Source organism: Cryptomeria japonica, chromosome 4 (assembly GCF_030272615.1).
Source record: "Cryptomeria japonica chromosome 4, Sugi_1.0, whole genome shotgun sequence".
Taxonomy (NCBI): Eukaryota; Viridiplantae; Streptophyta; class Pinopsida; order Cupressales; family Cupressaceae; genus Cryptomeria; species Cryptomeria japonica.
Genome location: NC_081408.1, coordinates 312,254,896 through 312,281,658, shown reverse-complemented (window position 1 = coordinate 312,281,658; position 26,763 = coordinate 312,254,896). Strand labels below are relative to the sequence as shown.

At 36.7% G+C, this 26,763-nt stretch overlaps 1 protein-coding gene across 2 annotated transcripts in view; it reads left to right on the top strand.

The window, feature by feature from the left end:
* LOC131043412 (transcription factor RF2b) overlaps positions 1-26,763 on the top strand; it is a 60,615-nt gene that overhangs the window by 12,329 nt on the left and 21,523 nt on the right. For both annotated transcript variants that reach the window (XM_057976610.2, XM_057976617.2), the window contains one exon: positions 25,959-26,043. In XM_057976610.2, the coding sequence (XP_057832593.1) occupies positions 25,959-26,043 (85 nt within the window). The remainder of the gene's footprint in view (positions 1-25,958; positions 26,044-26,763) is intronic.

The following is a 26,763-nucleotide window of genomic DNA, read 5'->3' as shown; positions in this document are numbered from 1 at the left end:
CTTGTCCCTCACCAAGGGACTAGGGCGATAATTTTCTAAACATCGAATATGCCTTGTAGAAGTTAAGCGAAACAAGCGTAGAATGAAGAAGTGATGTTATTTTTCGCCTTATAAAGAGGATTGGCGATTAAAGAAGCGAGATCAAGGAGAGAAACACCAAGATCGCTCCTGTCCCTCACCAAGGGACCAGGGCGATATTTGCTAAAATACTTGTTATCCTTCGAAGATCATGTCAAAACAAAGTTGCAAAGGGTTTAAAACGTTGTTTGGAAGGCAATGAACGAGGAGTTAAAATCAAGAACGAAGAATTTCAAGTAAGAACATAGGGATCGCTCCTGTCCCTCTCCAAGGGACCAGAGCGATATTACCTCAAGAGGCACTCATTTGCAAAGTCAAGTCACCCAAGTTCGAAATTCATAGCAAAAACGCCAGTTGCAACGTAAGCATGGAGACTTTGAACGTCAAAAGCACAAGAATCAAGACCAAATTGAAATTTCGCTCCTGTCCCTCAGTCAGGGACCAGGGCGATGAGGTTTGCACTTTTCCATTTTCAAATTTTGGGCGCTCAAACATTTTTGAATTTATTTAAATGCTAAAATCGATAAAGTTTGAAAATTCAATTAAATTAGCATTTAAAATTTGCGCAAGATATTAATTAATTATTTTTGCCTTGTAAAAAAATCGAATTTGTTAAATTAAAAAACAAAGGCATTTAATAATTAATTATTAATTAATTAAAAATCAAATGGAGCGCTTGGATTGAAAGGTCGGCCTTTATTATTTATTTAAAAATCGTTTTAATTACCTTATTTTTTACAAAGTCGGCCTAAGGTAATTGTGAGAGGTGAGCGCTTATAAAAGGGAGGTGAAAGATTTCATTTTCACATCATCGTTTAATCATTTTTTCATGCGATTTGAGGAAGACAAAGGAGAAGTGCGAATTGTATTCAAGGTGGTGCGAATTTCATTTCAAGCAAGGTGGTGCGAAACGTTATCAAAGGAGAGTACGTGCGAACCTTAGTTTCCATTTAAGCGAACTTGCCAAAGACATTGAAGAATACGTCAAAGACTCCAAGGGTGGCGAAGTTGATAAGAAGGACGTTTGCTTGAAGATCACGTGGAAAAGACTATCTAACGTTAATTTTTCCTAGGCGAATTCCTCTATTTTGCATTCTAGAGTTAGCTCTCTAGTGAGGTATGGCGATATGGTTTTATTGTTTTGATTTTGAATGTTGATCGTCATGCTTAAGTTTTGAATTTTGAAATTTTGAATTCCAGTTGCTCAATCGTTTTTAGGAAATGATAACTCAAGGACTTATCATGAAGTTTCCTAAAATTAATCTAATCTATGTTATGCATTGCAATATCTAGTTACTTATTATGAAATGTTGTGTAGGTATGGCAACCCCGAAGGCGGGAGCATCCACCAGTCGTCCAGCTCTCATGAAGGAAGATCAAAAGACCGAAGAAGTGGAGACCAAGATCGTGTCGAAGTGGAGCAACGTTGGAGATACTTACTAGGGCAACTTCAGCACGAAGAAGTTTCGAGATGTCCCTTACATTGGCAAGCCATCACCTGTCGCCTGGAGGATAATTGAAAGTGGCATCATTAAGGCGGGCGGCTTCCCTCCAGCAGTATAGTGTCATGAGTTGATGATCGAGTGTGCTCGTCATTATGATCCTCAATCCAGAACGATCGTGTCCAAGGAAGGAAACACTTTAGCTTATCTTTCAGAGGAAGCTATAAGTGAGGCTTTCCATCTTCCAGAGCACAGAGATATGGTCTACAAGAGCATAGAAGGAGCCAGGTCAATATATGAAGATGATCCAGATGCTTGCCTAAGCATCATTAACAAGAACTGGTTGCTCAAGAGTCGTCCTCGCCTGAGCAAGGTACCGAACACACCACACAGGATTGATTTCCAGGAGGAGTACAGAGATTTGATTACAATGCTCAACCGAGTCACAGGTGCACCTCAAGCTTTTTACTTTGAAAAGTGGATGTTCTACTTCATCCAGGTGATAGTTCAGGGTAAAGGAACAATTCATTGGGCTAGAATGATTAGCCATTGCTTGGACGTACAGTTGAGGAGACTCAAAGCTACCAAGTCCTTCCACATGAGTTCATACGTCATCTATGCCTTGATCAGGAGCTTCGAGTACGCAGGACTACCTCACAGAGGAGTGATTGGAAGAGGACCCGGCGAGGTCAGAGTTTGTGATTCCTATGTTCACTTGCATCATCCGCTAGGAAGCAACTACAAGTTAGTTAATGATACCTTCACGATGAACATCACAAGGACGTTGCAAGGTGGGATTCACAACAGATTATCTCAGGATGCATAGGAACTAGTAAAGAGGTACGGTGCTTGGTTTATCCAATTTCCGAAGTTTACTTATATCAGAGTTCATGGATGTCCTTCACCTCCATACATGTTGCCAAGATATCCGACAGACAGAATTGTGTTACTTGAGGTAACAAGACAGTTGGCAGCTTATGCGAAGGCATTCAGACACAGACATGGAAATGGAGTTCCGGTACCTATCATATTAGGCAATTCAGTTGAGGTATGTCCTAATGCTTTAGCCATGGATGACGCAGAGAAGGAGTTAGCTTTGTATTTTTTTTCATTCTTTGCTTTGAGGGAAAGCTTTGATCCACATGGATATATAGAGGAGACAGTCGGTAGGAAGTTTAAGCATGAATTTCAGATAGAAGATTTTATGATGAATCTCTTAGACGATCTTGAAGTGAAAAGAAAGATGCATTCTAGATTGCCTTTGGATTTCATCAGGAAATGCAAGATTTACAGAGTGGCCGACCAAGCACAGGACAGTGGCAGGCATCTCCAGTCATCCTATGATCGAGAAAGCAAATCAGTAAGGTTAGATTGGAATGAGCCCGAGGTCGTGGATCTAGATGCTTTGATGGCTCCAGTCTTGTCTTGTACTCGCAGATGGGTTGATGTGCAGCATCAGAAGTTGAGAGAGCAAGGCATAGCTATGACTTTCACTTTGGAAGAGAAGCCAGCCAAAGGTGGAGCTAGTGTAAGCGAAGGTAATCCTAATCCCAGAACTGCAAATGAAGGCAACCTTCCAAGTGCAAGTGAAGGCGGTCTCCATCCAAGAGGCTCGAAAAGGAAAGAGAGACCTGGAAAGAGAGAATCTTCCAAGAAGAAACAAGAGGCCAGCCGAGATCGTTCATCCGATACGTCTTCTCGACAAGAGAAAAGGACACTTGAAGTGGAGGAGTCTATGGAGTCGATGGTTCAGAATGATAAAGAAGGACAGGTACCTCAAGGGTCACCAAGTGGATCTCTCCAAGATTATGAGCTACATGAAGACAAGAACAATGACGAGGTAACATCTCCTCACAGAGAAGAAGAAATATTGCATAAGGAGATACAGGTTAGAGAGACAAGATCAGCCATCCCAGATTGGTTGAAGGAAAGATTAACAAAGGTGATTGTGATCGAGGACGAAGACAATGTGATTGATTTAGAAAGCCTTGTTGGACATTCCCAGGAAGTGACAGAGAAGAGGAAGGCTACCAAGATGTCCAAGATGATTAGAGATGAGACTGGATCCAGAAAATTGCAGATAGCTACACCGGCAGTGGACAAGTATGAAGGTGAGATCCTAGCAGAGGAATATGATATAGAGACATTTGAGCTAGGTCCATCCACAGCCGAGCAGACACTAGATGATGCCACAGATTCCTTTGAGGCATTGAAGGACAAGCTTAGAGAAGAAATGGAGAAGAGTAGAAAGCTCGAGAGAGAGGTCGGTGCATGGAGAACATATTTCAGCCATCTCAATCAGCCTTTAGGACGTCAGGATCCAGCAAGATCACCTATACAGGCACTTCCCCTTCAATCAATTGGTGAGGCAGAGAGATTCAGGAGTATGGTCCAGCGTATGAGTACTTGGATGGATAAATCTCATACAGTTGCCGTAGAATTTGCAGCAAGGATGATGAAGACTATTCATAGGGCTATTCAGGTTCTTGAGATCATCCACAATTTGATGATAACGGTAGCCGCTTTTGCTCATACCAAGGACGTTATCATTCCTGTCTTGAAAGTAATTAGACAAACATCGAGGAAGGTCTTAGCGCAGGAAAAGATTATGGATGGAGGACCTCACAGTTTACTTCAGTGGTCAACCTTACTCCAGATGAAGGAAGTTCTCTTTGAGGACATCAGTACTAGGTGCAGTCATGTTGAGGAGGTGATCAACCCGATCCAGGACAGAGTATTTGAGGTACTACGTACCATTCTTGGCAGGAGGATCGAAGTTGAGACAGATGTGGATTTGCAAGAGTTGGAAGATAGAATCAAGGTCATCTTTTGCAAGGACGTCAATATCACAGATGAGCAACAGGACCAGATGTTTGCGACCATGCTCCTGATCGAAAAGACTAAGGAACTTGAACTTACATGGGACGTAGCTCTTCTAGATGCATTTGATCAGGTCATCCACTTGGAAGAAAGAATGAAGAATCTTCCCGAGATTCCAATTGCTGAGATCGAGGGAATCGTATCAAGATTCATTGCATATGCTAAAAAAGAGCATTGGAAAGGGAATAAGATTCTAGATGAGAGGTTGTTATAGATGACATGGCACCTTAATTGTCATTGGTCTATGTCTCCTAGATTTTCGTGCCAAATTTATAATTGGCTATGCATTTAATGTTGTGCAATAAAAGGGGAACTTTTGTAACAAACCCTAATTAGGGTTTAGGTGTCATGATCTTGACCATTGATCTACTTTTGATCTGGACCATTCATTGTAATTGAGGATGCTATTTATACCCTCATTTTCATTTCATTTGTAATAGAGATAGTTAAGAGATTAGAGAGAAAGTTTGATGTATTAGAGAGATTAGAGTTTAGAAGCAATTTTACTTTTGTAGCAAGATTGAGTTTGAGGAAAGGAATTCAAACAATTGTTGTATATGATGACTTTGAAATCAATGAAATATTGAAGTTATGGTGTTTTGTTGCAACTTTCTTGGTTATCTTCATGGTTGTTCAATTTACTTGAATCATGCTCAATCAAAGTAGTGTGTTAATTCGAAGGACATAGTGTGAGACTTGATCTTTGGTAGGATTCGCTTTCCATACCACTAGCTTCTTGCTGATTGTAGGAACGCCTTGCGTGGTCAACTGGAGATATTTGAATCACTTAACCTTCAATCATTATTGTATCTTGGATATGTACCTTCGTGGTAGTGTCTTTGATCTTTGATGCATTGAAAATCATTTCGTTACCTTAGAAGATCGCACCAATTTCAATTAAGTTGTTATTTTATGGCGAAATTGAAGTTGGTAGAATCTTGCCAAGTCTTGTCCACATGAAGTCATTCTTAGGGTTAGATTAGATTAGACCTCTTGCAAACCCTATCCTTTTGTTATTTTTTGAAACCTTCTTTAGTTTAGTAAGACTTTCGGAGTGTAAGGCCCCTTGAGGACACAACAAATCACATCATACCGCTGGTGCTTATCCACACGTAGAGACCCTACTAACCAGAACATTGGAGTCATCCTAACTGATCCTTCATGCGAATCTTCAGCAGTTAGAGACTTTATTCAAGAGAGGATAAGATGCCTTTAGGTATTTTATTCTGTGTATGATGGTGTACAAAATACACGTCAACACCTTCCTATTTGGCTTGTAGTGATTTCACTTTTGTTGAAGCTAATGGTTTAGGGTTTTGGCTACTCTTCATCGATTTGTTGGAAGGCCCATATTATCTTTGGTCAATTGACCTTGCCATTGCACACCTTGATCACATCGTTAGGATGATATACTTGTGTGGGAACCTTGTATATAGACTGTTTCTGTTTGTAGTGGCCGGTTTGCCTGTATCTGCACCCTAATCTTGGTGGTCCGTAGCTTTACTAGAGAGCCCGAATTTGTTTATGCCCACAATTTTTTGGGATCTTATTTTGGCCGTGAGTATTGTCGACTTGTATTAGTTGTTTCTCTTCATTGCAGTGTTTGGTGGTTTTCGAGAATTTCGACCCTTGAGGATCTTGACAAGTTGTTATTTTTCTTGATTGAAGGTTGTATGTAATAGCCCAAGTGTAGGCCCAATCCCTCTTTGCCGAACTTGTGTGGGAAGCTTTTGATTTGGCAGGTGGGATCTTTTTTCTCCTTGGCCAACTACCTTGGCTAGAGAGGTGGTGTTTTGGTCTGGTGATTTGCATTATCTGCCTTTGTTCATTGAATCGGGTCTTCATATTGGATCTGCTCCTTATCACTCATACTCTGCTTGAGCTTCCTTGGCGAATTGGCCTGATTATAGGCTGGGTCAATTCATATATGGTGCACAATAATTTGTTTTGGTATGGCCAGCATTGCATTTCACAGGCGAGTTCATTATTTTTGTGCATGGTTCTATGCAAGGTTCAGATTGCCTTCACAATCATTGGCAGGGATATTTTATTGTAGAAGCTTTAAGTTTGCTTGAGTCCTTTGCCAGTGCTTTGCTTTGTCATAGGATTACAAGCTGTAATATCTCTTCCATTTGGGATCTCATGTGGTTGGTTTGCAGCGATCTCATGTGATTGGACGTAAGCAAACTGCGGATTTATTGATCTCATTTCTCCTTTGTGGGCATTGGCGGTTTCTACTAATCGGGCCTTTTATCTATGGTTTGGCAATTCCCTTCATTGCTATTGCTCACACAATGTGGTTGATCAATTGCCTATTATAGAGCTCACATGTGTTTCTTGTAGGAGTGGTGGGCTTGTGCTATGTGGGAGTTGAGGGATTTCTTTATCCCATATGCGTTGTGCTCGGGCTCTTTGGCTATTTAAATAACTCGCTTTGCACACCCTATATTGTGAGCTTAAGGCTCATGCTGCTTGTGGTCTCCCTTTTGCGCACATTGTTATGGTGCCTTTGACTCGTTGTTATGGACCCTGCTTGTTGGTGACTTGCTTGAGTTGCACTTGTGGAGTTGACTTGGTGCGTGTAACTGTCAATATATCGGCTCTTGTCATCTGGGCCCCACATCTTTTTGCTGCCAATTAGGTTTATCTTTTTGGAAGTTTGTATGGTACTATCTTTGTGATATTTTAGAGAATTATTATAATGGATATTTCTATTATTTTGGAGAAAGGGAACTATAGACAATGGCATGATTTTATCATCACTCATTTTAATGAGCATGATTTATTGCCATATTTGTACAATGAAGTTCCTGTTCTTGGCACACCTTTCGAACATAGTATTTGTAAAGGTTTTTATGGCTAAGGTCTTTAGACTTATTTTTGATAATGTCACTTATGACACTTTGGAGTCACTTATTCATTTTGAATGCCCCTATGCTCTTGGGACTCACATTTGGGAGGTATATGGTGTTCATGATACTCCGCCATCTATTGATGATTCTCTTTCCAATTCGGATGTGCCTCTTCTGTCTTCAGAGCAAATAACCCATGTTTATGATCCTTTAGAGTTTTTGGAAACTTTAGATGAGGTTGTAGATGCTTCAGAGGTTCTTGATTCTTTGTCAGAGGTGTTGATCCGCCTTCACTAGGGACTTCCATCATTCTTGATCAATAGGATTATCATTGTCTTCCTTAACTGGGATTCTTATTTGCCATACATTGGTTCTTTGGTTATGGAATCATCATTTGCAGATTTGGGAGAAACATTTCAGGGTTTCTCTCTTTTATTTGATGATAGTTGTGGCACTAGTGTTGTCACTCCATCTTTGCCTTTGGAGCTTGTTCAAGATCAGTTTCCATTGGTTCCTTGTTTGTCACATTCTATTGTGATTGAGCATGTACTTGATTGGTTCTTGGCATTATCTTCCAAGGTCTTGAGCATGTACTTGATTGGTTTGTGGGATCATCTTCCAAGGTCTTGCCAACATATGAGCAAATTTTAGAGACATCATCTTCCTACATTTGGATTCCACTTCCTCATCCCTATCCAAAATGGGAAGCATTCCTACATTTATACTTGGTTTATCTTCTTCCCAAGGGGAGAAGTGTTCTTTGTAGGCATTGGATTGTGTTTTGCCTTCAAGCACTTATTGGTCATTATGGGGGGGCTATGTAGTCTCCTTTCGTCCTTCCTATGGGGGGATATTTGATTGTATATACATGATGTATGTATTCCTTGGGGGGTGTGATTGAGTCCTCCATCCATTGCATCTTGCTCATATTGCATTATAATCTTCTCCTTAAGTTGCACTTAAGGGGGGGTGTTGGAGTATATTAACTATTTACTCATTATTCTTAAGTTCCACTTAGGTATTAGTTGTCATAATATAATATTTGCTAAGTGCATAGGTATTTGTACTTGGGTGGTTGGATGTTACCTGCTCCCTTCCTACCCTCACACCTCATTGATGCTCCCTCTCTTGCTTTTGCCTTCATAAGCGAGGTGCTTGTACGTTTCAAAACATCTCACTTCATTCATCTATTGGTGAAATATATTTCTCGTGTGAAGGTTTATAGCTGTTTGTGCTCATGGGAGGTTGATCACTCCAACGAGAAGCCTCAAGTAACATCTTGGTGTTTGCAGTTGTCCTATTTACATTGATATCCTTGATGAGAAAAGGACCAAGTTGGAACGTTCTAGTTTGAAATGTGCTCATTGTGGGTTATAGCGAGACCTCGAGAGCTTACAAAATTAACTTTCCATCTCAGCGAAAGGTAGTTATGAGCATAGATGTCAAATTGATGAGGTGCAAGAGGTGCCTCGTTTCCATCTAGTTTAGCAAGAAAGCTTAAGTGGTTCACGTAGACACTATAGGAGGTGCATGAGCTAGTTGGAATTCCTATGTTCCAAATTACGTGGTACTTGTGTCTTCTATTATTAATGCAGAGCCTTCTAGCCTTCTAGTTTTAAGGAGGCAATAGGTCAATAGGTTGGTAGGATTCCATGATGCTGGACTACCACTCCATAATGAAGAATGGTGTGTGGGAGATAATACCTCAATTAGAAGGGAAGTCAGCAATTGACTCTAAGTGGTTACACAAGATCAAGCATGTGACAGTGTCAGCATAGAAAATTAAAACCCTAGTTTGTGGCTATAGGGTTTTCCTGGAAAGGAGGAGTTGACCATGACGAGATTTTTGCTCCAATTGCTAGGTATACCTCTATAATATTCATTATGTCTTTAGGAGTAGTCTTTGCTTGGCGTTTATAACTAATGGATGTGAAGAGAACATGTCTTGATGGGTTGATTGCGGAGGTGTACATAAATTAACCAAGAGGCTTTGAGGTGCAAGAGCATGAAACTTTTGTTGGAGATTGAAAAAGGTCCTTTATGGTCTGAAATATGCACTTTATGCATGTAACTCCAAGATCATTGAACCTTTTTAAAGTTTGTGTTTCACTTAGACAGATGTAGATTCCAACTTTTACCATTTGATTGATCATTTTATGGTCTGAAATATGCACTTTATGCATGTAACTCCAAGATCATTGAACCTTTTTAAAGTTTGTGTTTCACTTAGACAGATGTAGATTCCAACTTTTACCATTTGATTGATCATTTTAAACTGCTTGTTTTAGTCTTGTATGTAGATGATTTAATACTTATAGGATGTTCGAAGAAACTCATAAAATGGTGTGAGATAGAGTTGGCAAAAGAATTTGATATGGACATTGGCTTGATGGACTGACTGTTTTGGGGCTAGAAGAATATAAAAATCTGAGTTAAGTTTTCCTTAGACAGTGAGAATATGTAATCAAGATTTTGATGAGATTTTAGATGATAGATTGCAAGCCCTTGGGTCTTGTGGTAGCAAATATTTAGTCATTTGTTGATTCTTATTTAGATATAATAGGTCTATTTGTGTATAGACAATTGATAGGTTCTCTCATGTACTTGGGTAACTACCAGGCCTGACATATGTTTTGCAGCCAACATGTTGAGTCAGTACATGGTGCAGCCCAGGCTGGTTCATTGGTATGTTGCAAAACATATCCTTCTGTATTTAAGGGCACAATGCATATTGGACTGAGTTATGGTGGTGACGAAGACTGGGTCATTTTCCCATTTGGCAGGTAGTGCTTTATAATGAGCCTAGGGTTTTTCTTTATTGACAGGTTAACAATTTCAAACCGACACATGCATGTAATACTTAAACCATGACATGTGCATTCCAAACTACTCAGATCAGAGAATGCATTCAACTTTTTATCTAAATCTTAGTTAATTAACCACTGGAATGGATCAAACACTGATTACTGAAATGAATTGATCAGAAAATGATTCGAATACCACTGATTTCTGCAATGTAAACTGATATGTGCCAAAGAAATTCAGAAATGATACTGTCCACAATACTGTTTACTTGCAAAATAATTCTAATATGTCTTATGGAATCAAATTACAATCTAGACAATATAAACCACAGACAACAACTTCAAGAAGATTCAATTTCAAGATTTGTACTCTCAAGAGAGCAGTTACATTACTTTGCTGGCAGATTTTATGTACCAGGTTAGTTGCCTGCATAATCTAGCCTGATCTGCTCCAATAGTCAAGTGAAACCTTCTATTTGGATGTGCAATTTAGGATTGGCACCGCAACCTCCTAAATTAATCACAAGCTGTTCTAAAGGAATATGCTCAGAAAGGGTTTGCATCCTACCTGTAGCCTTCTTTAACTGAGGTTTCTGTCCCAGGTGAGAAAAGCATCTGCACTTTGCGAACTCCGAATTGTATGAACTGATCAAGATGATTCCCGTTGGAAACCTTCACCATATATATAGGTGATAGGCTAAACATAACAACAGGCCAGACTGGAAATAAAAAATATAATTCTGGGAGAGGTCGGCCTCAAAGAGACAAAATATTTATTCAAAATAAATTGTTGCAGAAGAACAATATTATTTAATATTATAAAAATATTAAAATTATTATTTAAAATCATTAATATTATTAATTAATTATTGTTTAAGATCACTTTATTACTGGCTGCAAAACAAACAAAACACCTGTGCTCACTTGGGGACATCACAGTCCTCCCCTCCAAGATGTTGCTTGTCCTCAAGCAACTTCAGGTTTGGATGCTCAAAGATCTCCATACTCAAGGGGAGCCACGAATTGTCAAACACCATACAATGCTCATCTAATATAGACCAAGTATATACACCAAAATACGTCTCCCCTAAGGTGATGATCCTCCAAAGATCACCTGGATCCCATATGCAAATATGATGTTGTACTTGAATCAAGTGGTACACATTCCCTATACTATGAATTGTATCCCCTTCTCTAATATCATGATGACATGTAATTAACTGTGACATAGGGAACAACAAATTTGAGGTGTTTTCATACCTTAGTCCATACACAAGATGCTCAACCTCTTTCTCTAAAAGATAATTTATTGAGACATCCTCAACACCTTCAGTTTTGTGTTTTATCATTTCCCACTTAGGGCTGACCGTAATATTTTCCTCCAAAGCACATTCAACTTGGGCATTTCACATCTTAAGTGATCTTTTTCCATTTTGACTCCATCGATCTTTTGCGGATACATGCAGTCATTAGATACCAATAAAACATCTTCTCCTAACAAAGGATATTGCATGTTGGATCTTTGTTGTTACTGCCCAAGAATCTGCTCTGGAGTACTGTCTTGAGACTGCTTTCAAAACCTTCTCCTCTGATGCCCATTTTTTGTCTTCATTTCGTAATACAGAATACTCAGTGAAGGACATGTCACATTGGATGGCTGGGTTTAAGCCATGATTTTCAGCATGATACCTTGCCATTTCATCCTCCTGTCGTGGTGGTATGAGTTGTTCTCCCTCAAAGGGGTCTTCCTTTTCTCTTTGTAAAAAATTGGTTCTGAATATCCTCTTGGGTGGCTTAATTGCAACTCTGCCATTGGCTGAGTTACTTCCTTCTTCAAAAGGCAGATTGAGTCTACCAGCATTCCACTGTCGATTTATTTCCCTCAGGATGTAAGCTACCTCTGCCATAGAATCTATCATAAAGGATTGAAATTCTCTATTTTCCCTGATAATTGATTGCATATGCCATACCACAGTTCCCACAGGCTGGCAAGAGCAAAGCCTCCGATACTACTGTAATGAACCTATGGTTTTTCTTTATTGACTGGTTAACAATTTCAACCAACACATGCTTGCAATACTTATAACAGCAGTAGTAAAACCATGACATTTGCGTTCCAAACCACTCAGATCATAGAATGTACTCAACTTTGCATGTAAATCTTAGTTAATTAATTACTGGAATGGATCAAACACTGATTAGTGAAATGAATCAATTAGAAAATGATTCAAATACCACTGATGTCTGCAATGTAAACTGATATGTGCCAAATAAATTCACAAATGATACTATCCACACTACTGTTACTTCAAGTCTAATATGTCTTATGGAAACAGATGACAATCTAGACAATATAAACCACAGACACCAACTTCAAGAAGAATTCAATTGCAAGATTTGTACTCTCAAGAGAGCAGTTAAATTACTTCACTGGCAGATTTTATGTGTCAGGTTAGTCGCCTGCATAATCTAGCCTGATCTGCTCCAGTAGTCAAGTGAAACCTTTCTATCTGGATGTGCAATTTAGGATTGGTGCAGCAACCTCCTAAATTAACCACGAGCTGTTCTAAAGGAATGTGCTCAGGCAGGGTTTGCGTCCTACCTGTAGCCTTTTCTAACTGAGGTTTCCGTCCCAGTTGAGAAAAGAATCTGCACTTTGCAAACTCCGAATTGTATGAACCGATCAAGATGATTCCCATTGGAAACCTTTGCCATATATATGGGCGATAGGCTAAACATAACAATGGGTCGACCTGGAAATAAAAAAATATAATTCTGGGAGAGGTCAGCCTCAAAGAGACAAAATATTTATTCAAAATAAGTCAGTCCAGAAGAACATTATTATTTAAAAATTAATATTACTAGTGCTTGCACCAAAGGAGGTGCAATGGTTACGCTGATAGTAAAATACAGTTATATAATATATTAGGGAGTATATATGAAGGAATGTGAAAACTGAATTTAGTAGTGAACCAATGCATGATCATTAATGTAAAAAATAATACGCTTAATTTACATCTCATTGAAAACAAAAAGTATTGTTATTAACTTTAAAATGTCATGCATAAAATCTCAGTGAATCAATGTCACTTGTTAATATTATACTGTAAAAATATCAATTTTGATATAGTTGACAAGGTGTAAAAAAAATCTCCCTAGTTAATTTATTATGTCACTCTCTCTGTTGTTTTTAAGATTTTACTATATTTGATTTGTTTCAAGTCTTTGCTTCCCTTTTTCACAAACAGTGGTATTACTTGTACAACTACGAGAAAAATCACCTCATTCAATTTTTCAAAAAATGGAACTTGCCTTCATTCTCTAGTATGTGAGTGGATGCATATATGCACACACACCAACTGAAAAGTTTAAAGTTTACATGTGTATCATTTAGCTCTTCTGAATTGGATTGTGTGATTTTTTTTGCACTAGGATGATAGAGAGTGCAAGGAGATGTATAATTGTAAGTTTAGGGGTGGGTGCAACTGCTTAGAAATTCAAGTAGATTGTGAATTAAGAAACCCAAAATCCAAACACACCAAAAACATTGACTTAATATAGAAAGCTATGGTAAATTTGATGAAGTGTGGTTTGATTTCTAAAATGGTAAAAAGAAATGTCTGCCTCAAAAAAATCACTAGTGAAAAAAATCTCCTCTCTAGAGTCTTATGCTATAACGAATATGATAGTAACTATATTTTTGTGCTCTCATTTAATATGGTTTTAGGATTTTATTTCTTTTGGTTGTAACAATAGACAATAAATATTATAGACCTCTTGTTGCTTCAGTTGCATCCACACATAATCCTTCCCAACCATTCTAGTGGTTTAGAAAAAAGGTTGGCTTTTGATGCTTTTAATTTTGTTTCTTGTTGCAAGATATTGACCAAAAGGTTCTCTATTGGCCCTTGGTTGTATGGCTTTTGTTAGGGGTATTCTGTAATGACTCAAATATCCAAAAATTCTCATTAATTTCCAAGAATTACATAAATCAAGTGATGATATACATTAGAGTCGTTAAATTCATACTTTACTCTTATTGAAAGATGATATAGATGCGACCATATAGGTTGGTTTACATATACATGTGGTCTTGCTTCTGAAAGAATTTTACATAACCCATAAGTTCATAACCAATGGTCGAGTGCAAATACATGAATAATAATCCTAGATGAACAAACTATCTCCAGTAAGCTGCAGACTACACTCAATCTGCTCCCGTGAGACGAACACGTGGCCCAGGTGCATTAACCACCCAACCACGAAGCAACCGCTTCCCTGGTGCTCAGTGAGCTCCTGACCCTTGCACGAAGCCCCTAGCAATTTGGAACCGGCAGGTGGGAAAGGGACCCTGGTTCAACATGATTATAACTAACATACATATCACCTATGACTATGCAGTCCTATAATCATGATATGGCAGGAGTTAAAAAAAAAATCAACATTTCCATTGATTCGAATACTTTGGCCAAATGTTTGAGCCGACTATTGGCAAGTAAATCAGGTGTTGAGATTTACCCTCCCTTATTGTTCCATATTCGGCACCCACCCATTTTAGCTCAAAATTTTAAGGTAAATAATTATAATAAATTATTCATATTTAATCACACTTATGATTTGATAGTTTGTCTGTAAGAACCTCAAAGGCCCTCAACTCTGACAACTGTCGTTTAGTTGACCCTGTTGCGTTTTAAGTTTGTTCTTTGCAAATTTTTGAACAGCTAGTATACTTTGACTATTATAAGCTCAAAAAGCAACTATAGGGAAACGCTAGAAATCAATTATAGTTCAGTAATAAATTGATCAAACTCTTATTACATTTATTCAACCTTAATCTACCCTCAATACATAAACAAACATTATTAGATAGGAACTGAAAAATACCATGAAATTCTGGAAACCCTTATTTCTTCCTTGCTGGTCATACACAGTCCATTATGACAGCATGCTGTAACTTACTCCAAACTGACCAGAACAGCTAACATGATAGCTCAATGGATGACTCCAGACTAGGTGCACCTTCAGCTATTTTTATAATATTTTTTTGATTCCTCCAACATGCAAATCGCAGACCCCTTTAGGTGATTGGCGCTACTTCCTAGGCAGCCGTACAGCCACCAATAAATATCTCCTTTGGGTACCTCTGTTTCCCTGTTTGCTGCTGCAACAAAGTACTGAAGAATAACGGTGCCTCTCTGATTAATAAGCACAAACTTGGTCCCTGAATGAAACCAACTGGAAGAGCAAGATCAACTGATATTTCACCGCCTCTGATGCTGTTGTACAAGAATCCCACGTTTTCCTGTACCGATACCTCTGATCACTGCAGAAGAATCTTCCGTTGAAACCCTTGCCCAATACTTCTCTCAGAGCTCCTATCAAAATATCAAAACTTAGCATAATGAAAAGAAGACCTAAAATCTTCTTTAATCCTCTCCACTTAGGGTTTGGCGCGATTCCCAAGAAGGGTGCGATTTTGGCATTAAATGATGTTTAACTTTAATATTTAATTTTTGACTATTGAAGTGTCAAAAATAAATCACTTCCCATTTAATATAAAACTGGCCCCATCTGACGAGAGATGAACACTCATTTAAGTTATGACTTAAAGTGACTTTTAAAACAATTAAACATTAAAGTTCGCCCATTTAATATTTAATAAAAATAATTAAATATTAATATCTCTCCAAATACTTATCAGAATTGCCTGCCATTTGAACTGGAGATTGCCAAACCATACTCCGTCCCATGTCCAACCCACTGGCTATAAATAGCAGGACTGCTAAAAATAGAAAGTATCTCAAACGGAGTCCTGGAGACCTTAAACAAAAACCAGACCTGGAGTGCTCGCTCTGAAGATGACGAACCAAAACTCCGGAGGACCCTCTAACCAACCTCATCAGCCTATGAGGGTCAGTGATAGGCTAATCTACTCAGCTGACAGATGTCAACTAGAAGGGGACATCACACTGTCCATCAATTTCAAATAAGAAATAAAAGTCAGAAAATTCTCAGAAAGGAACCAAACTATAAATCCTTAAACAACTACATACGACTATGACAATCAATAATTTATTACTTTTATTAAAATCTCTATCAATTTCTTAAAAAAATATTCTTATTCACAAAAAAATTTCACAAGGAGCAGTCAATTTTTTTTGTGGCAATATGATCTTTTATACTGAAATCTGCAATATCATTTTAAATAGTTTTTTTGTTTTCTTCAAATAAATTCAGTTACTCTCCACACTACATCTACAACAGTTGTTTACAGCTAGCAAATACAGTAAAATAAACAATCAAATTCTACAAGCAGGCGGTGGGTTTTGAACCCATGACCTATGGATTCCAACTACTTGCCTTAACCAATAAACCAACTCTCTGCATGTTGAATGTTTTATGAGTGGATAAGGCTATATTTAGCACTGTCGCCGATTTTTGGCATTAAATAACTTTTATGAAAACTCAATTATGAATTCACTGTTTTATTACAACAAAGCATGGAAATTTGAACAACCACTGAAAGGTTTAACATGAGCATCGTTAAGTGTGGTCAGAAGGAAAGATTATGTGAAATGGATTTAAATACAATCATAGAGAGAATGTCACGGTAAAGAGAGACACAGTGTGTAGATATCAAGCCGCCCCCCCTAACTTCATTGCTACGTTGCCATTTTGGCCTGAGGTGGTTGTGAGAGTGTGTTTCTTGGTGTTTGAAGGTCGAAATGAATACCACCATTGCTTCAATACTAGAACTGCGGCTATCTTCTAAAAAAGCCAGTCTAATAAGTGATACCCCAAGCGGATGAGGTGCAAATATAGCGTGTTAGCCTCTGGGAAAGAGTTATTCTTAAATGGAACAGATTGATTGCAAGTCGTGCAAAACGGCTCAAGATCAGGTTGAAGGCGATTCCTAAAACATAATGGTAAGAGCCAACTAAGTCGATTCAACCTGTGGGTGTATATCCAAAACTAGTATTTCATTCTACAGTGGGTTGCATCGAAGAGGTTGTGAATTGGCCCGTGTTCTCTCAGATGCTTGTAAATCCACCAGAGAATGTCTAACATTAAAGAATGTTTTTTATTTAAAATAAAAGAAAATTCCATATCGTTATTTATCAATTTAGTGTCAGGAGTTCGATATAAGGGAAAATCTAACAAAGATTCGATTAAAATACATGCTCAAGGAATTTCGATCAGAGAAATTTGACAAGATAACGATGGAATGCACATAAACAAAACTTTAATATAGAAGGAATGCAGTTTTCGGCCACCGTATACCCACTATTCGCATAAGAGCAGAATAAAATTTGTCATAGAATGCACAGCCTATGGATCGGTCTAATGCCAGGTTTATGATGAACTATCTGGGCTTACACGAGCTGGGCTAACATCAAGATCCTAAGTGGTGGGTCTGCAAATGATGGCCAACATTACCACAAAATAAACTAAGCAAGACATGATTCGGCCCAATTTTTATTTGTCCAGGTTCACACCAAGATTCTTAAAAGCTAAGCAGGGAACAACTACAACTTTTCAAATAAACTGGGGGAGATCTACGAATTCTGAACCGACGGTTTTCTGAAGAGTTATTTGACTCGAGAACTTCTGCCTTCTCTACCACAGAGCAATGGGTTTTCCTTCATTTGCAGATCAGATGAACACGAACTTCCCCAAAATTGTTCCGGCTTCTCCTTCCCCTGTTTTACTGAGTTTATGATTCTCATCAGAACGTTTTTTTCCCTCCTCTCCTTTTTTTAAAAACCAAATCAAATCCTACATTAGCTCCCTGTCAGTCCTCCATCTCTGCCGCTGATTTCTAGCACGTCTAACTATCTCCCTTTGTAACTCTACCTTTGCCATCTTACTTTGGTGCTGAAGATGTACATGGCAGTTGTAAGGGTGTTAGTTTTTAATAAAGTTGATCGATGGTTTCTCCAACTGTTCATGCCACCTCTCTTGCTCAGTTAATGTTCATTTAAACTTCACTTACCCAATTCATGGAAGATAAGATCGAATAAGAACCTAGAGTTATGTTAAGCAATTAATACTGACGGTTGCAGAAAATAAGGTTAAAACACCACTTCCAGCATTAAAGTCATATTCATGTGATTTATTTAATAGACCTGTAGTTTCCTTCAAATAATAATTGATTAGACTAGGGGATATGGCAGCCAAGATTTTTCGTAATATCTATATTTATGTTTCAAGAATATATGTATATATTTATTTATTTACGTATTTTTTTAAATATTTATGTAATCAAATTAAAAATTAATTTACTTTTCTATCCTCTAAAAAAATAATCATGCATTGTATGCAAGACTATGTGTATGTGTGTGTAGGTTCCCATCTCATCGTCCACTGCCAGTAAGCTAGGAAGCCTCTACCTAAGCCACATGTTTGTCTTTGACAACCTGCACAAACTCACAACTCACACAAACATCAAATAGTCAGCCCATGATAATAGTAATACAACATAATTATTTCCCAAAATAATCAATTGATACATACATTTATCACATTGCATTCTAAAATTGAAACATAGCAATTTGCAATCATCCATCGATAAAAATTAAAATACCGGAGTAATTCAAGTTCATCTAGATAAATCCAAAGGTCTAACTTACATAGTCTTATTCTGAATATTAATCCATGTCCAGTTATTTAATAATAATAATAAAGTCTATGAAAAATCGGGTTATGACATATTCAATCCCCTAACATTCCATGTGGCAATCTTCATTTTACTCTAAGCGAGGGAGCTCCTCCCTTAGATCTCAACATGCATTTTTTAATTGTTGATTGCCTGGATGACTGTAATGTTGCTTCCTTAGATAGTCCAGTTGTCAGCATGGGTTAGCCTATAATTAGGGTTCTCGTGGGCTAACGTGGTGGATAGGGAGCCCATTTGGGGGTTTGGTGACATCCTGAGGAGTATTGGAGACGTTTTTGGCGCTCTGGGGTAATTTCCTATTTTTTAGAAGGAGACTGCAAGTTGACTGTTTGACCACCAGAGGGCTGAGGAGCATAGCAGAGTGGCTTAGGAGTGTTTATTATCAATTTGAGACAGTCTCCTAATTTTTAGGAGCATTCCTACTTTTTAGGAGGAGAGTGCGAGTTGCACTGCCACATCCAGTCATCATCCTTGGATAGGTGACAACATTCAGTTTTCAGTTTAGAGTCCAGGTGATAGATTTATGAATAAATCTGGATTAAATAAATTATTGTCTAGAGTTTGATTTAAATAAAATTAAAGTGATTTAATTAAGTCACTTTATATTATAATAAATTATAATAAAGGGGCCCCCCTTGTGCCATGGTGCCTAGGAGACATGAGTTAAGTTGTTAAAAACAACTTAATTCTTTTAATAATGGGAGTCTAAGGGGGTCATACATCTTGAGGGAGACATAAGGGAATGAAATAAAGTTAATAAGAGGATGAAATAAAGTTTAATAAACTTTATTTAAATAAAGTCTTGCAATCCTAAAATTGAATTAGGGTTTGGAGTTGTTAAAAAGATAGGAGAACATTCATATTTAAATCATTTTTACAATCAGCTTTTTGGAAATCATGCTCTGCAACACATTTTAGCAGCATAGTAGCTTTGAGGAACAAAAGCTCCTTGAAGACGGGTGGATTTGGACGATACCCCAATTCACAGAGTGGAGGGATTCATTTAGAATTCCTAATTGTGCTTCAACTCAGTCTTATTCAGCAGTTTCAGAGAATTATTTGCAGATTGGAGAGGGTTTGGGTACTTTAGAAGGCAGCCATACCTTCATTTGCAGCAGCTGTACAACTTCCACAGGCAGCTGTACCATTTGCAGCTCCCCTAGTTTGCTACACTTGTTTGATTCAGCCTATGGAGGGTTTTGATTTTATGGAATTCTTATCAGCAACACTACACATCAGTATTTCAATAAATTCATTAGGCGACAGGAGCTCATTTTTTATTCATTTATTGATTTTGCTAGTAGATGGAATAATCCTTCTTGGGAGCCAGGCATGGAATTCAGTAATTCTCCAGGAATTGTTTTTGGTAATTATTGTTGGGTCAAATAAAGCTCATTGGAGTCATTTCCAGCTTTTGGGTGTTCTTAGATTGTATTCTGCTTCAGTTTCTTTAATAAAAGCATTCCAGACATGGCGTGGGACTTTTGGTATGCCATTCTTTTGTCCTGGTGAAATAGATTTATTAATTCTGAAATTATCATTAGCTGCACCAAAATTCAGAATTTCTGATTTTTATTGTCAGTCAATTATATTTCAGTGTTTTAAGTTGAAAAGTATTATTATATTAGCATTCTTGCATGATCAAACCTCCATACAACTATTGGTATCAAAACCAAGCAGAAACCAAAAAAAAAGAAACCATCTTAAACCACCAATCAGTAAGCAACCAGCAACATAAAAATCAGAAAATACTCAGGTAATCTTTGGCTGGAGATCTTTCAATGACAATGCATTTTCTTCCCTTTTTTGTTTATTTGTTTTCCTCCCATGTTTTCTTGTGGATCTTATATTAACAAATAGTAATATAGATGCTAATTGACTAATGCATCTAAAATTTGTAACGCCTACTTCTTCATCCAAATCGTATTCAATTTTAACCAGTTCTTATAATTTTGTTTTATTGATTTTTTATTTATTTTTCTCTGTTGAAGGATTGTGTTGAAAAGGAATAGTTGCCATCTTAGACTTTGAGGCCTTATGGGGCTTTTCATATTCCATGCTCGGAAGATCTTCTTTCTTTTTTTTGCTCCCAATTTCCTAATTTCAATGATTCAAGATCTTTGTTGGAAACCCTTTTGGCACCCATATTTGGTTTTTAAAATTTTTGGAATTTTTGGAGCAGTTAGTCTCCATATGATCTGCAATTATACATTTTTAATGGAAAATAATACTTTTATCTATTTCAATGGATTGGATCCTATTGCCAATTGAAGAGGGCAAAATAATGTTATTATGGATCTCATGTATGGCAGAAATTCAGATTTTGGTGTAGATGTATGAATTACCTTTGAAGATCTCTGTATCTATGGATATGGAATTTGTAAAGCACAAACAATTGCCTATTACCTTGAGAAAATCTTTGGACCAATATTCTAGTGGTAAATTATGCTGAATCCGTGTAAGAACATCTTGTGGGGAGCAGACAATTGTATTAAAATTAGGGCACCACTTTTGCATAAAAAGCAAAGTGTTTTGGTACTACCAGGGACCACTTCGTAACACGTAATCTCTTTTTGCTTTTGAATAAAAAAATGGTGAAAAAGTTCCTTTAGGTAGGAATTTTAGAGTGTAATTCACTTTCCAAGATTCATGTGCCCACTCAAAGATATTGCTTTAGATTTATCTTATGTAGATGATTCTTCTTTCAAACTGATTTTGAATTTTGGAACTTTCACACCTTATTTAGTTTTTGTACAATTAGGTTTGGTACTGCTTTTATTATTCTACTTTTTTTAATTGAGAGCCATTTTATTCTTGAACTATGCATCAAAGAAGCAATAGTTTGCAAAAAATCGCAATTATACCTGATTAATCCCAAAACCTGGAGCCAGGCGATTTATTCCCTAAAAAAAATCCCATTTAATGAAAAAATCGTTGACCAATCATTGACCCAATTTTCAATGTTTTTTTCATTTAAATCATGTTAAACAATGGCAGAAAAGTGAAAAAAATCGTTGTAAAAATTAGCAAAACCCTAGAAAACTCATGAAATTACTGAATTGCTTAGAAATAGGGCTGATACAAGATGGAATCAAAGTCAATGTGGAATCAACGTTGAAACAGTTTGTTATTTTGTCCTTTAGTTTTGTTTCTGACCTCTGAAAATCTCTAAATAAAGGAGTGGGAGGAACAATGTCAGTCATCAACTGAATTTGAAAGGGCCTCAATCATCCTAAATTGTGGGGGGCATATGAGATGGTGTCAAAGCAGCTGGCAAATTTGCTCTAAATTGCGGCTTTGATATGACTCAAGTTCTCTGTGCACCCCACCCCATGGATTTTGATGCGAACAAGTATATAATTAATATTGTACACTAGCTCTAAAATTAATAATATTATGTGCTATTATAGATGGCACATCGATGGGGAAGGAGCAAACCCCTATAGTTTATAATTAGTACTATAAAGCAGTTTTAAAATTTAACCTATTATAGACTATGAATATATATTAATAGCTATATAATAAACTATAAATTAAAAATAATGTAAAATTTATAATGTACATTTCTAATTTTTAATATAATATATAATATATATATTTTTTTGATGGAGGAAACTTGGGTTTTTAGCTTGGTTTTATCCCCAAGAGACCACTTACAGAGGATCTCTTCCCACGAGGCCGTTTCCAAGGGGGTCATCATTCTCCACACTTGTTCAAACCTGTGAGCTCAATGACCTGACAAAGCTAGGAGGCCTACGAGCTCAATGGCCCAATGGGGGTTTGAACCTTGGTGGCTACCTCACCAACAAAGTGTTTCTACCATGACACTAAACTTCCAAAGACATATATAATATATATAGTTATAGATATAGGTTTTATAATTTATAATTGATATAGTTAATTTTTGCTCAAACAAAGACTTACAGTTCATTATGTGAGCAATATATCCAAAGTGCTTCATGAAATAAATCTGAATGACAACAAACAAACTTACATACTTGTAATAAAACAGCCTCTGACGCATAATCATTAAAATTTGTCTCTACCTAAAATAGTTATTGCCAAAACTAGTGGCTTGCTAATCTTTTAGTTCAACTAAACAAATGCTTTCTGTTGAATTTTACCCCATATAAAAGACTTACCAATTGCCATCAGGGAATATAAAGCATTGTAACTGTGGAATATGATTTGATAAGCTTTCTCAAATATTGAACTACCCCTAGAAAACTCCTTGCCTCAATCACAATGAAAGTCTTGGATCACTTCAAAGTGGCTTCCACTTTTTACTAAATTCCTAACAATAGTTTGATCTCAGCTTCTTCATAGACTTAGCTAATCTTTGATCTTAGACTTAGACAACTATTTGGTGCATTAGGTGACTGCCCTTTTGAAAAGTTAACTGAATATTTGCCTATGTAATCAGCAATATGAATATAAACAACAAAAATCTATTTTCTACTAGTCATGGGTTAAACTCTGTTTTATTTACTCTCTATATCTCTATGCTATGGAAATGCCCTTAAGTTTTAAAAAAAAGTACTCTGTGTCTATTTTTCTACATTTTTTAAAATCCAAATTTTTACCCATTTTTTCAAAAAATTGTATACTTTTGATTTGCTGATTTTTTCCCAAACGATTTTTGCTCTGCTATGATACAAAGCATAGCAATTGTGGAATATAATTTGATAAGCTTTCTAAAATACTGATTTAAAACCTGCAAATCTCCTTGCTTCAATCACAATGAAATTCTTGGATTGCTTCAAAATGTCTTCCATTTTACTAAATTCCTAACAGTAGCTGGATTGTTGTCTGTTAAGTTTTGATCTTAATTACTTCATAGACTTGTCTAATATTTGATCTCAGACTTAGAAACTATTTGGTGTATTTGGTGACTGCCCTCTTAAAAAGTTAACTAAATATTTGCCTATTTAATCAGCAATATGAATATAAATAACAAAAAAATATTTTCTACAATTCATGGGTTGTTAAACTCTATTTTTTATGTTTTTTTAAAATCTGATTTTTTCCTGATTTTGTCAAAAAATCTTATACTTTTGATTTGCCGATTTTTTGCCTCAATTGATTTTTGCTACTATACTATGCATAATAAACATAATACACACACACACATATCTTGACAGAAAAATCTAGACTAAGAGTATATATATATGGTACTTCCTCATGCTTTACTCTCACTTATCATCTTCCTTAGTCTCAAGACATATAAATTTATAATTCATATGATTCATCTATATATAATTTATTTATTGTTCATATATATATATATAGTATTTCCTCGTGCTTTACTGTCACTTTTGATCTTCCTTCGTCTCAGACATATACATTTATAATTCATGTGATTCATCTATATATAATTTATTTATTTTATAATATATATTTTTATACTTAAAATCTTGTATTACTTGCATGGTTGTCACCCCTCCCCAAAATTCAGGATAAAATTTGCCATCCGAGAACCTGTTCACCATTTTCGAACTCTGTGGAACATTGTTTAATAGTGACTTTACCTTTGTGAACTTTTCAAGGTATGCACGTGAGATGCTTGACTTAAGTCATCTTTATTATTAACAAACAAAAATACAGCTGATGAACCAAAACCCAAATGGATCCACAAGGTACAATGATTAGTGCTGAAGCTTATTATTATTGAGATATATCACAGGAGTGATAGAAGCGATAAGATACAATCATTGCAGTCCCAATTTTTCCGTGAAGAAAGAATGTGCTGATTACTTCGAACATCTTGGTTGCAGATATGCTTCTTGCTTACCGCTCTAAATATTGATTTTGGATTTGGTATTCATCAATGGAGTTAAATACAAATTCTGCAGATTCAGAATGATTACTTGTTTTATACTAGTAAATCTTTTGCACTTAGCCTTCCTATACTTTTGGTTGAGATTTAGAAGAGTATCAGTCTGGCAATTTGTTCTTTAACTATCCTCCTTGTGTCTGGCTTGCATGGTGGCTATAGCAGTGTGCTTCTTTACGGTTTATTGCTATCTTTAGTTTTGTTCAGATTTTCTATTCTTTTCCATTTAATGTTCTATGGCATCTGAATAAGTTTCAACTTGTTTTATTGCTCCTTCCAACTTGCTAATATAAATAGGTAGATTAGGCACGCTGTTCTAGTTTTGGATTTGATTTCTAGTGGTGATTCAAAGGCTTTTTACTGAGGCTGATTTGCAGTTTATCATATTTGAATGGGGTGACATTTGTACCTTTCTCCTTTTCTTAATTTAAGAACATTTTATGGAGTGCATCTATATATGAATTTTAGGCTAAAAGTTTTTAGTGGCAACATACAGCCTGCAGTTGCATCAGCACACGTTGTCACATACTCCTATTAACATTCTGCAACAGAGAGTCTTTTTAACTATCCAGTCATGGCATGAAATTTTTTAGAAATGAGCTGAGAGTTAATTGACCAAATCATTGTTTCTAATAGTAAATTTCTCTCTTTATTGCCTCCTCAATGACCTCTTGAACAAATGCTCACACACAATTTGCAACTATCCTGCTTTCAGTTTCTATCAGCTCTGCTTTACTGATTATTTTTTTCTTTTAGAGCCTAGACATTGACCCACTTAATCTTCTTCCTATGCAGCCTATGGCCAATTGCATCCAATGCCTGTTGTGCAGTGGTGGAGCCTTGCTGTTTTTTCATTCAGCAAGCTTTTGTTTCTTTCTTACATTGGATCAATGTTTATCTTTACCCAAATGCATGTGAAGTGGTGTTGATTAGGATGAACTGGAAAAATGATAAATATAGGTTATATGATACCTTCTTGTGCATAATGTGCCTGTAAGAGGGTGCATGTGCATGTATTTAGGACATAAGATATCAGCAGGAGTTTCTTCTTTCTTGAATTCCATCAATCTAGTTGGCCCAGATCACAATTGATTTAATCTTAGGATTTTGTATGCACATGCAAATTAACCTAAATGTGTGACCATCCGTGGAATGTAGTCCAATAGTCAGAGTGTGCATATGTTTTCCACCTTGCATTGTATTCCTATACTATCTGTGATATTCTTCGAGTTAGCATAGGGTGGAATTTATCATATTATGTATAATGTTATTGTTCTTGTAATTGTAACATATATGAAGAAAGTTCAGACACTTTACTCTTTTTCATGGAATGCTTTTGTGAATATCACAGATCAGAATGCATATCTTATTTCTATGCCCTCTTTTGTACAGAGAGATACAACTGGATTGACTACTGAGAACAGTGAACTTAAGCTGAGACTACAGGCTATGGAGCAGCAAGCGCAACTTCGTGATGGTAAATTTGGAGACTGCATTATCATTTTTATTACTAAGATTCTGATATTGCTTCAAGGAACTTGCATGTTATTTTTGTTTTTAATTTTTAATTTTTTAAGGTGTCTTGTAACTTTAAATTGAGAAAATGCACAATGAAATCACACAATTGTTTTCACATAATACATGCTAGATGTTTGAAACTAAATATTTATTCAAACACATCAATAATTTAAGATGTATTGCTCTCTGAAGAAATGCATGTTTAGGCATTCTTAGGCAAGATGTTTACCACCCTAGGCAAATCGTCCAAGTGGGTCATCTACAGTGACATGTCCAACTGAAACTTACCACACTGACAAACATGCTGGGGTCTGAGATAGACATCAAGATTCAAGACCCATCATAGGCATGCAACAGTTGGTGGACAACTACCCTTTATCTCTTTATGGTATTGATTACTCTATTTACACATTTAAAGAGAGGGGTGTCAACATGACCGCCATTAAATCACTTAGCATAATTAGCATAACATTGCTCATGACAAAATGTTATTTCATTCAAAGAATGTTGACCATTTGGAATATTGAAAATTGGACCCATTCTAGGGGGCCAACATTAGGCCTGCCAACTAGCTTTAACCTTGTGTTAATATGACTATTAAATATCTTATGAAGGTTTTTCCTTCTATTACCATATGTCCTTTAATCTGTAGTTATGGTTTGTGATTGGCTATTATGCG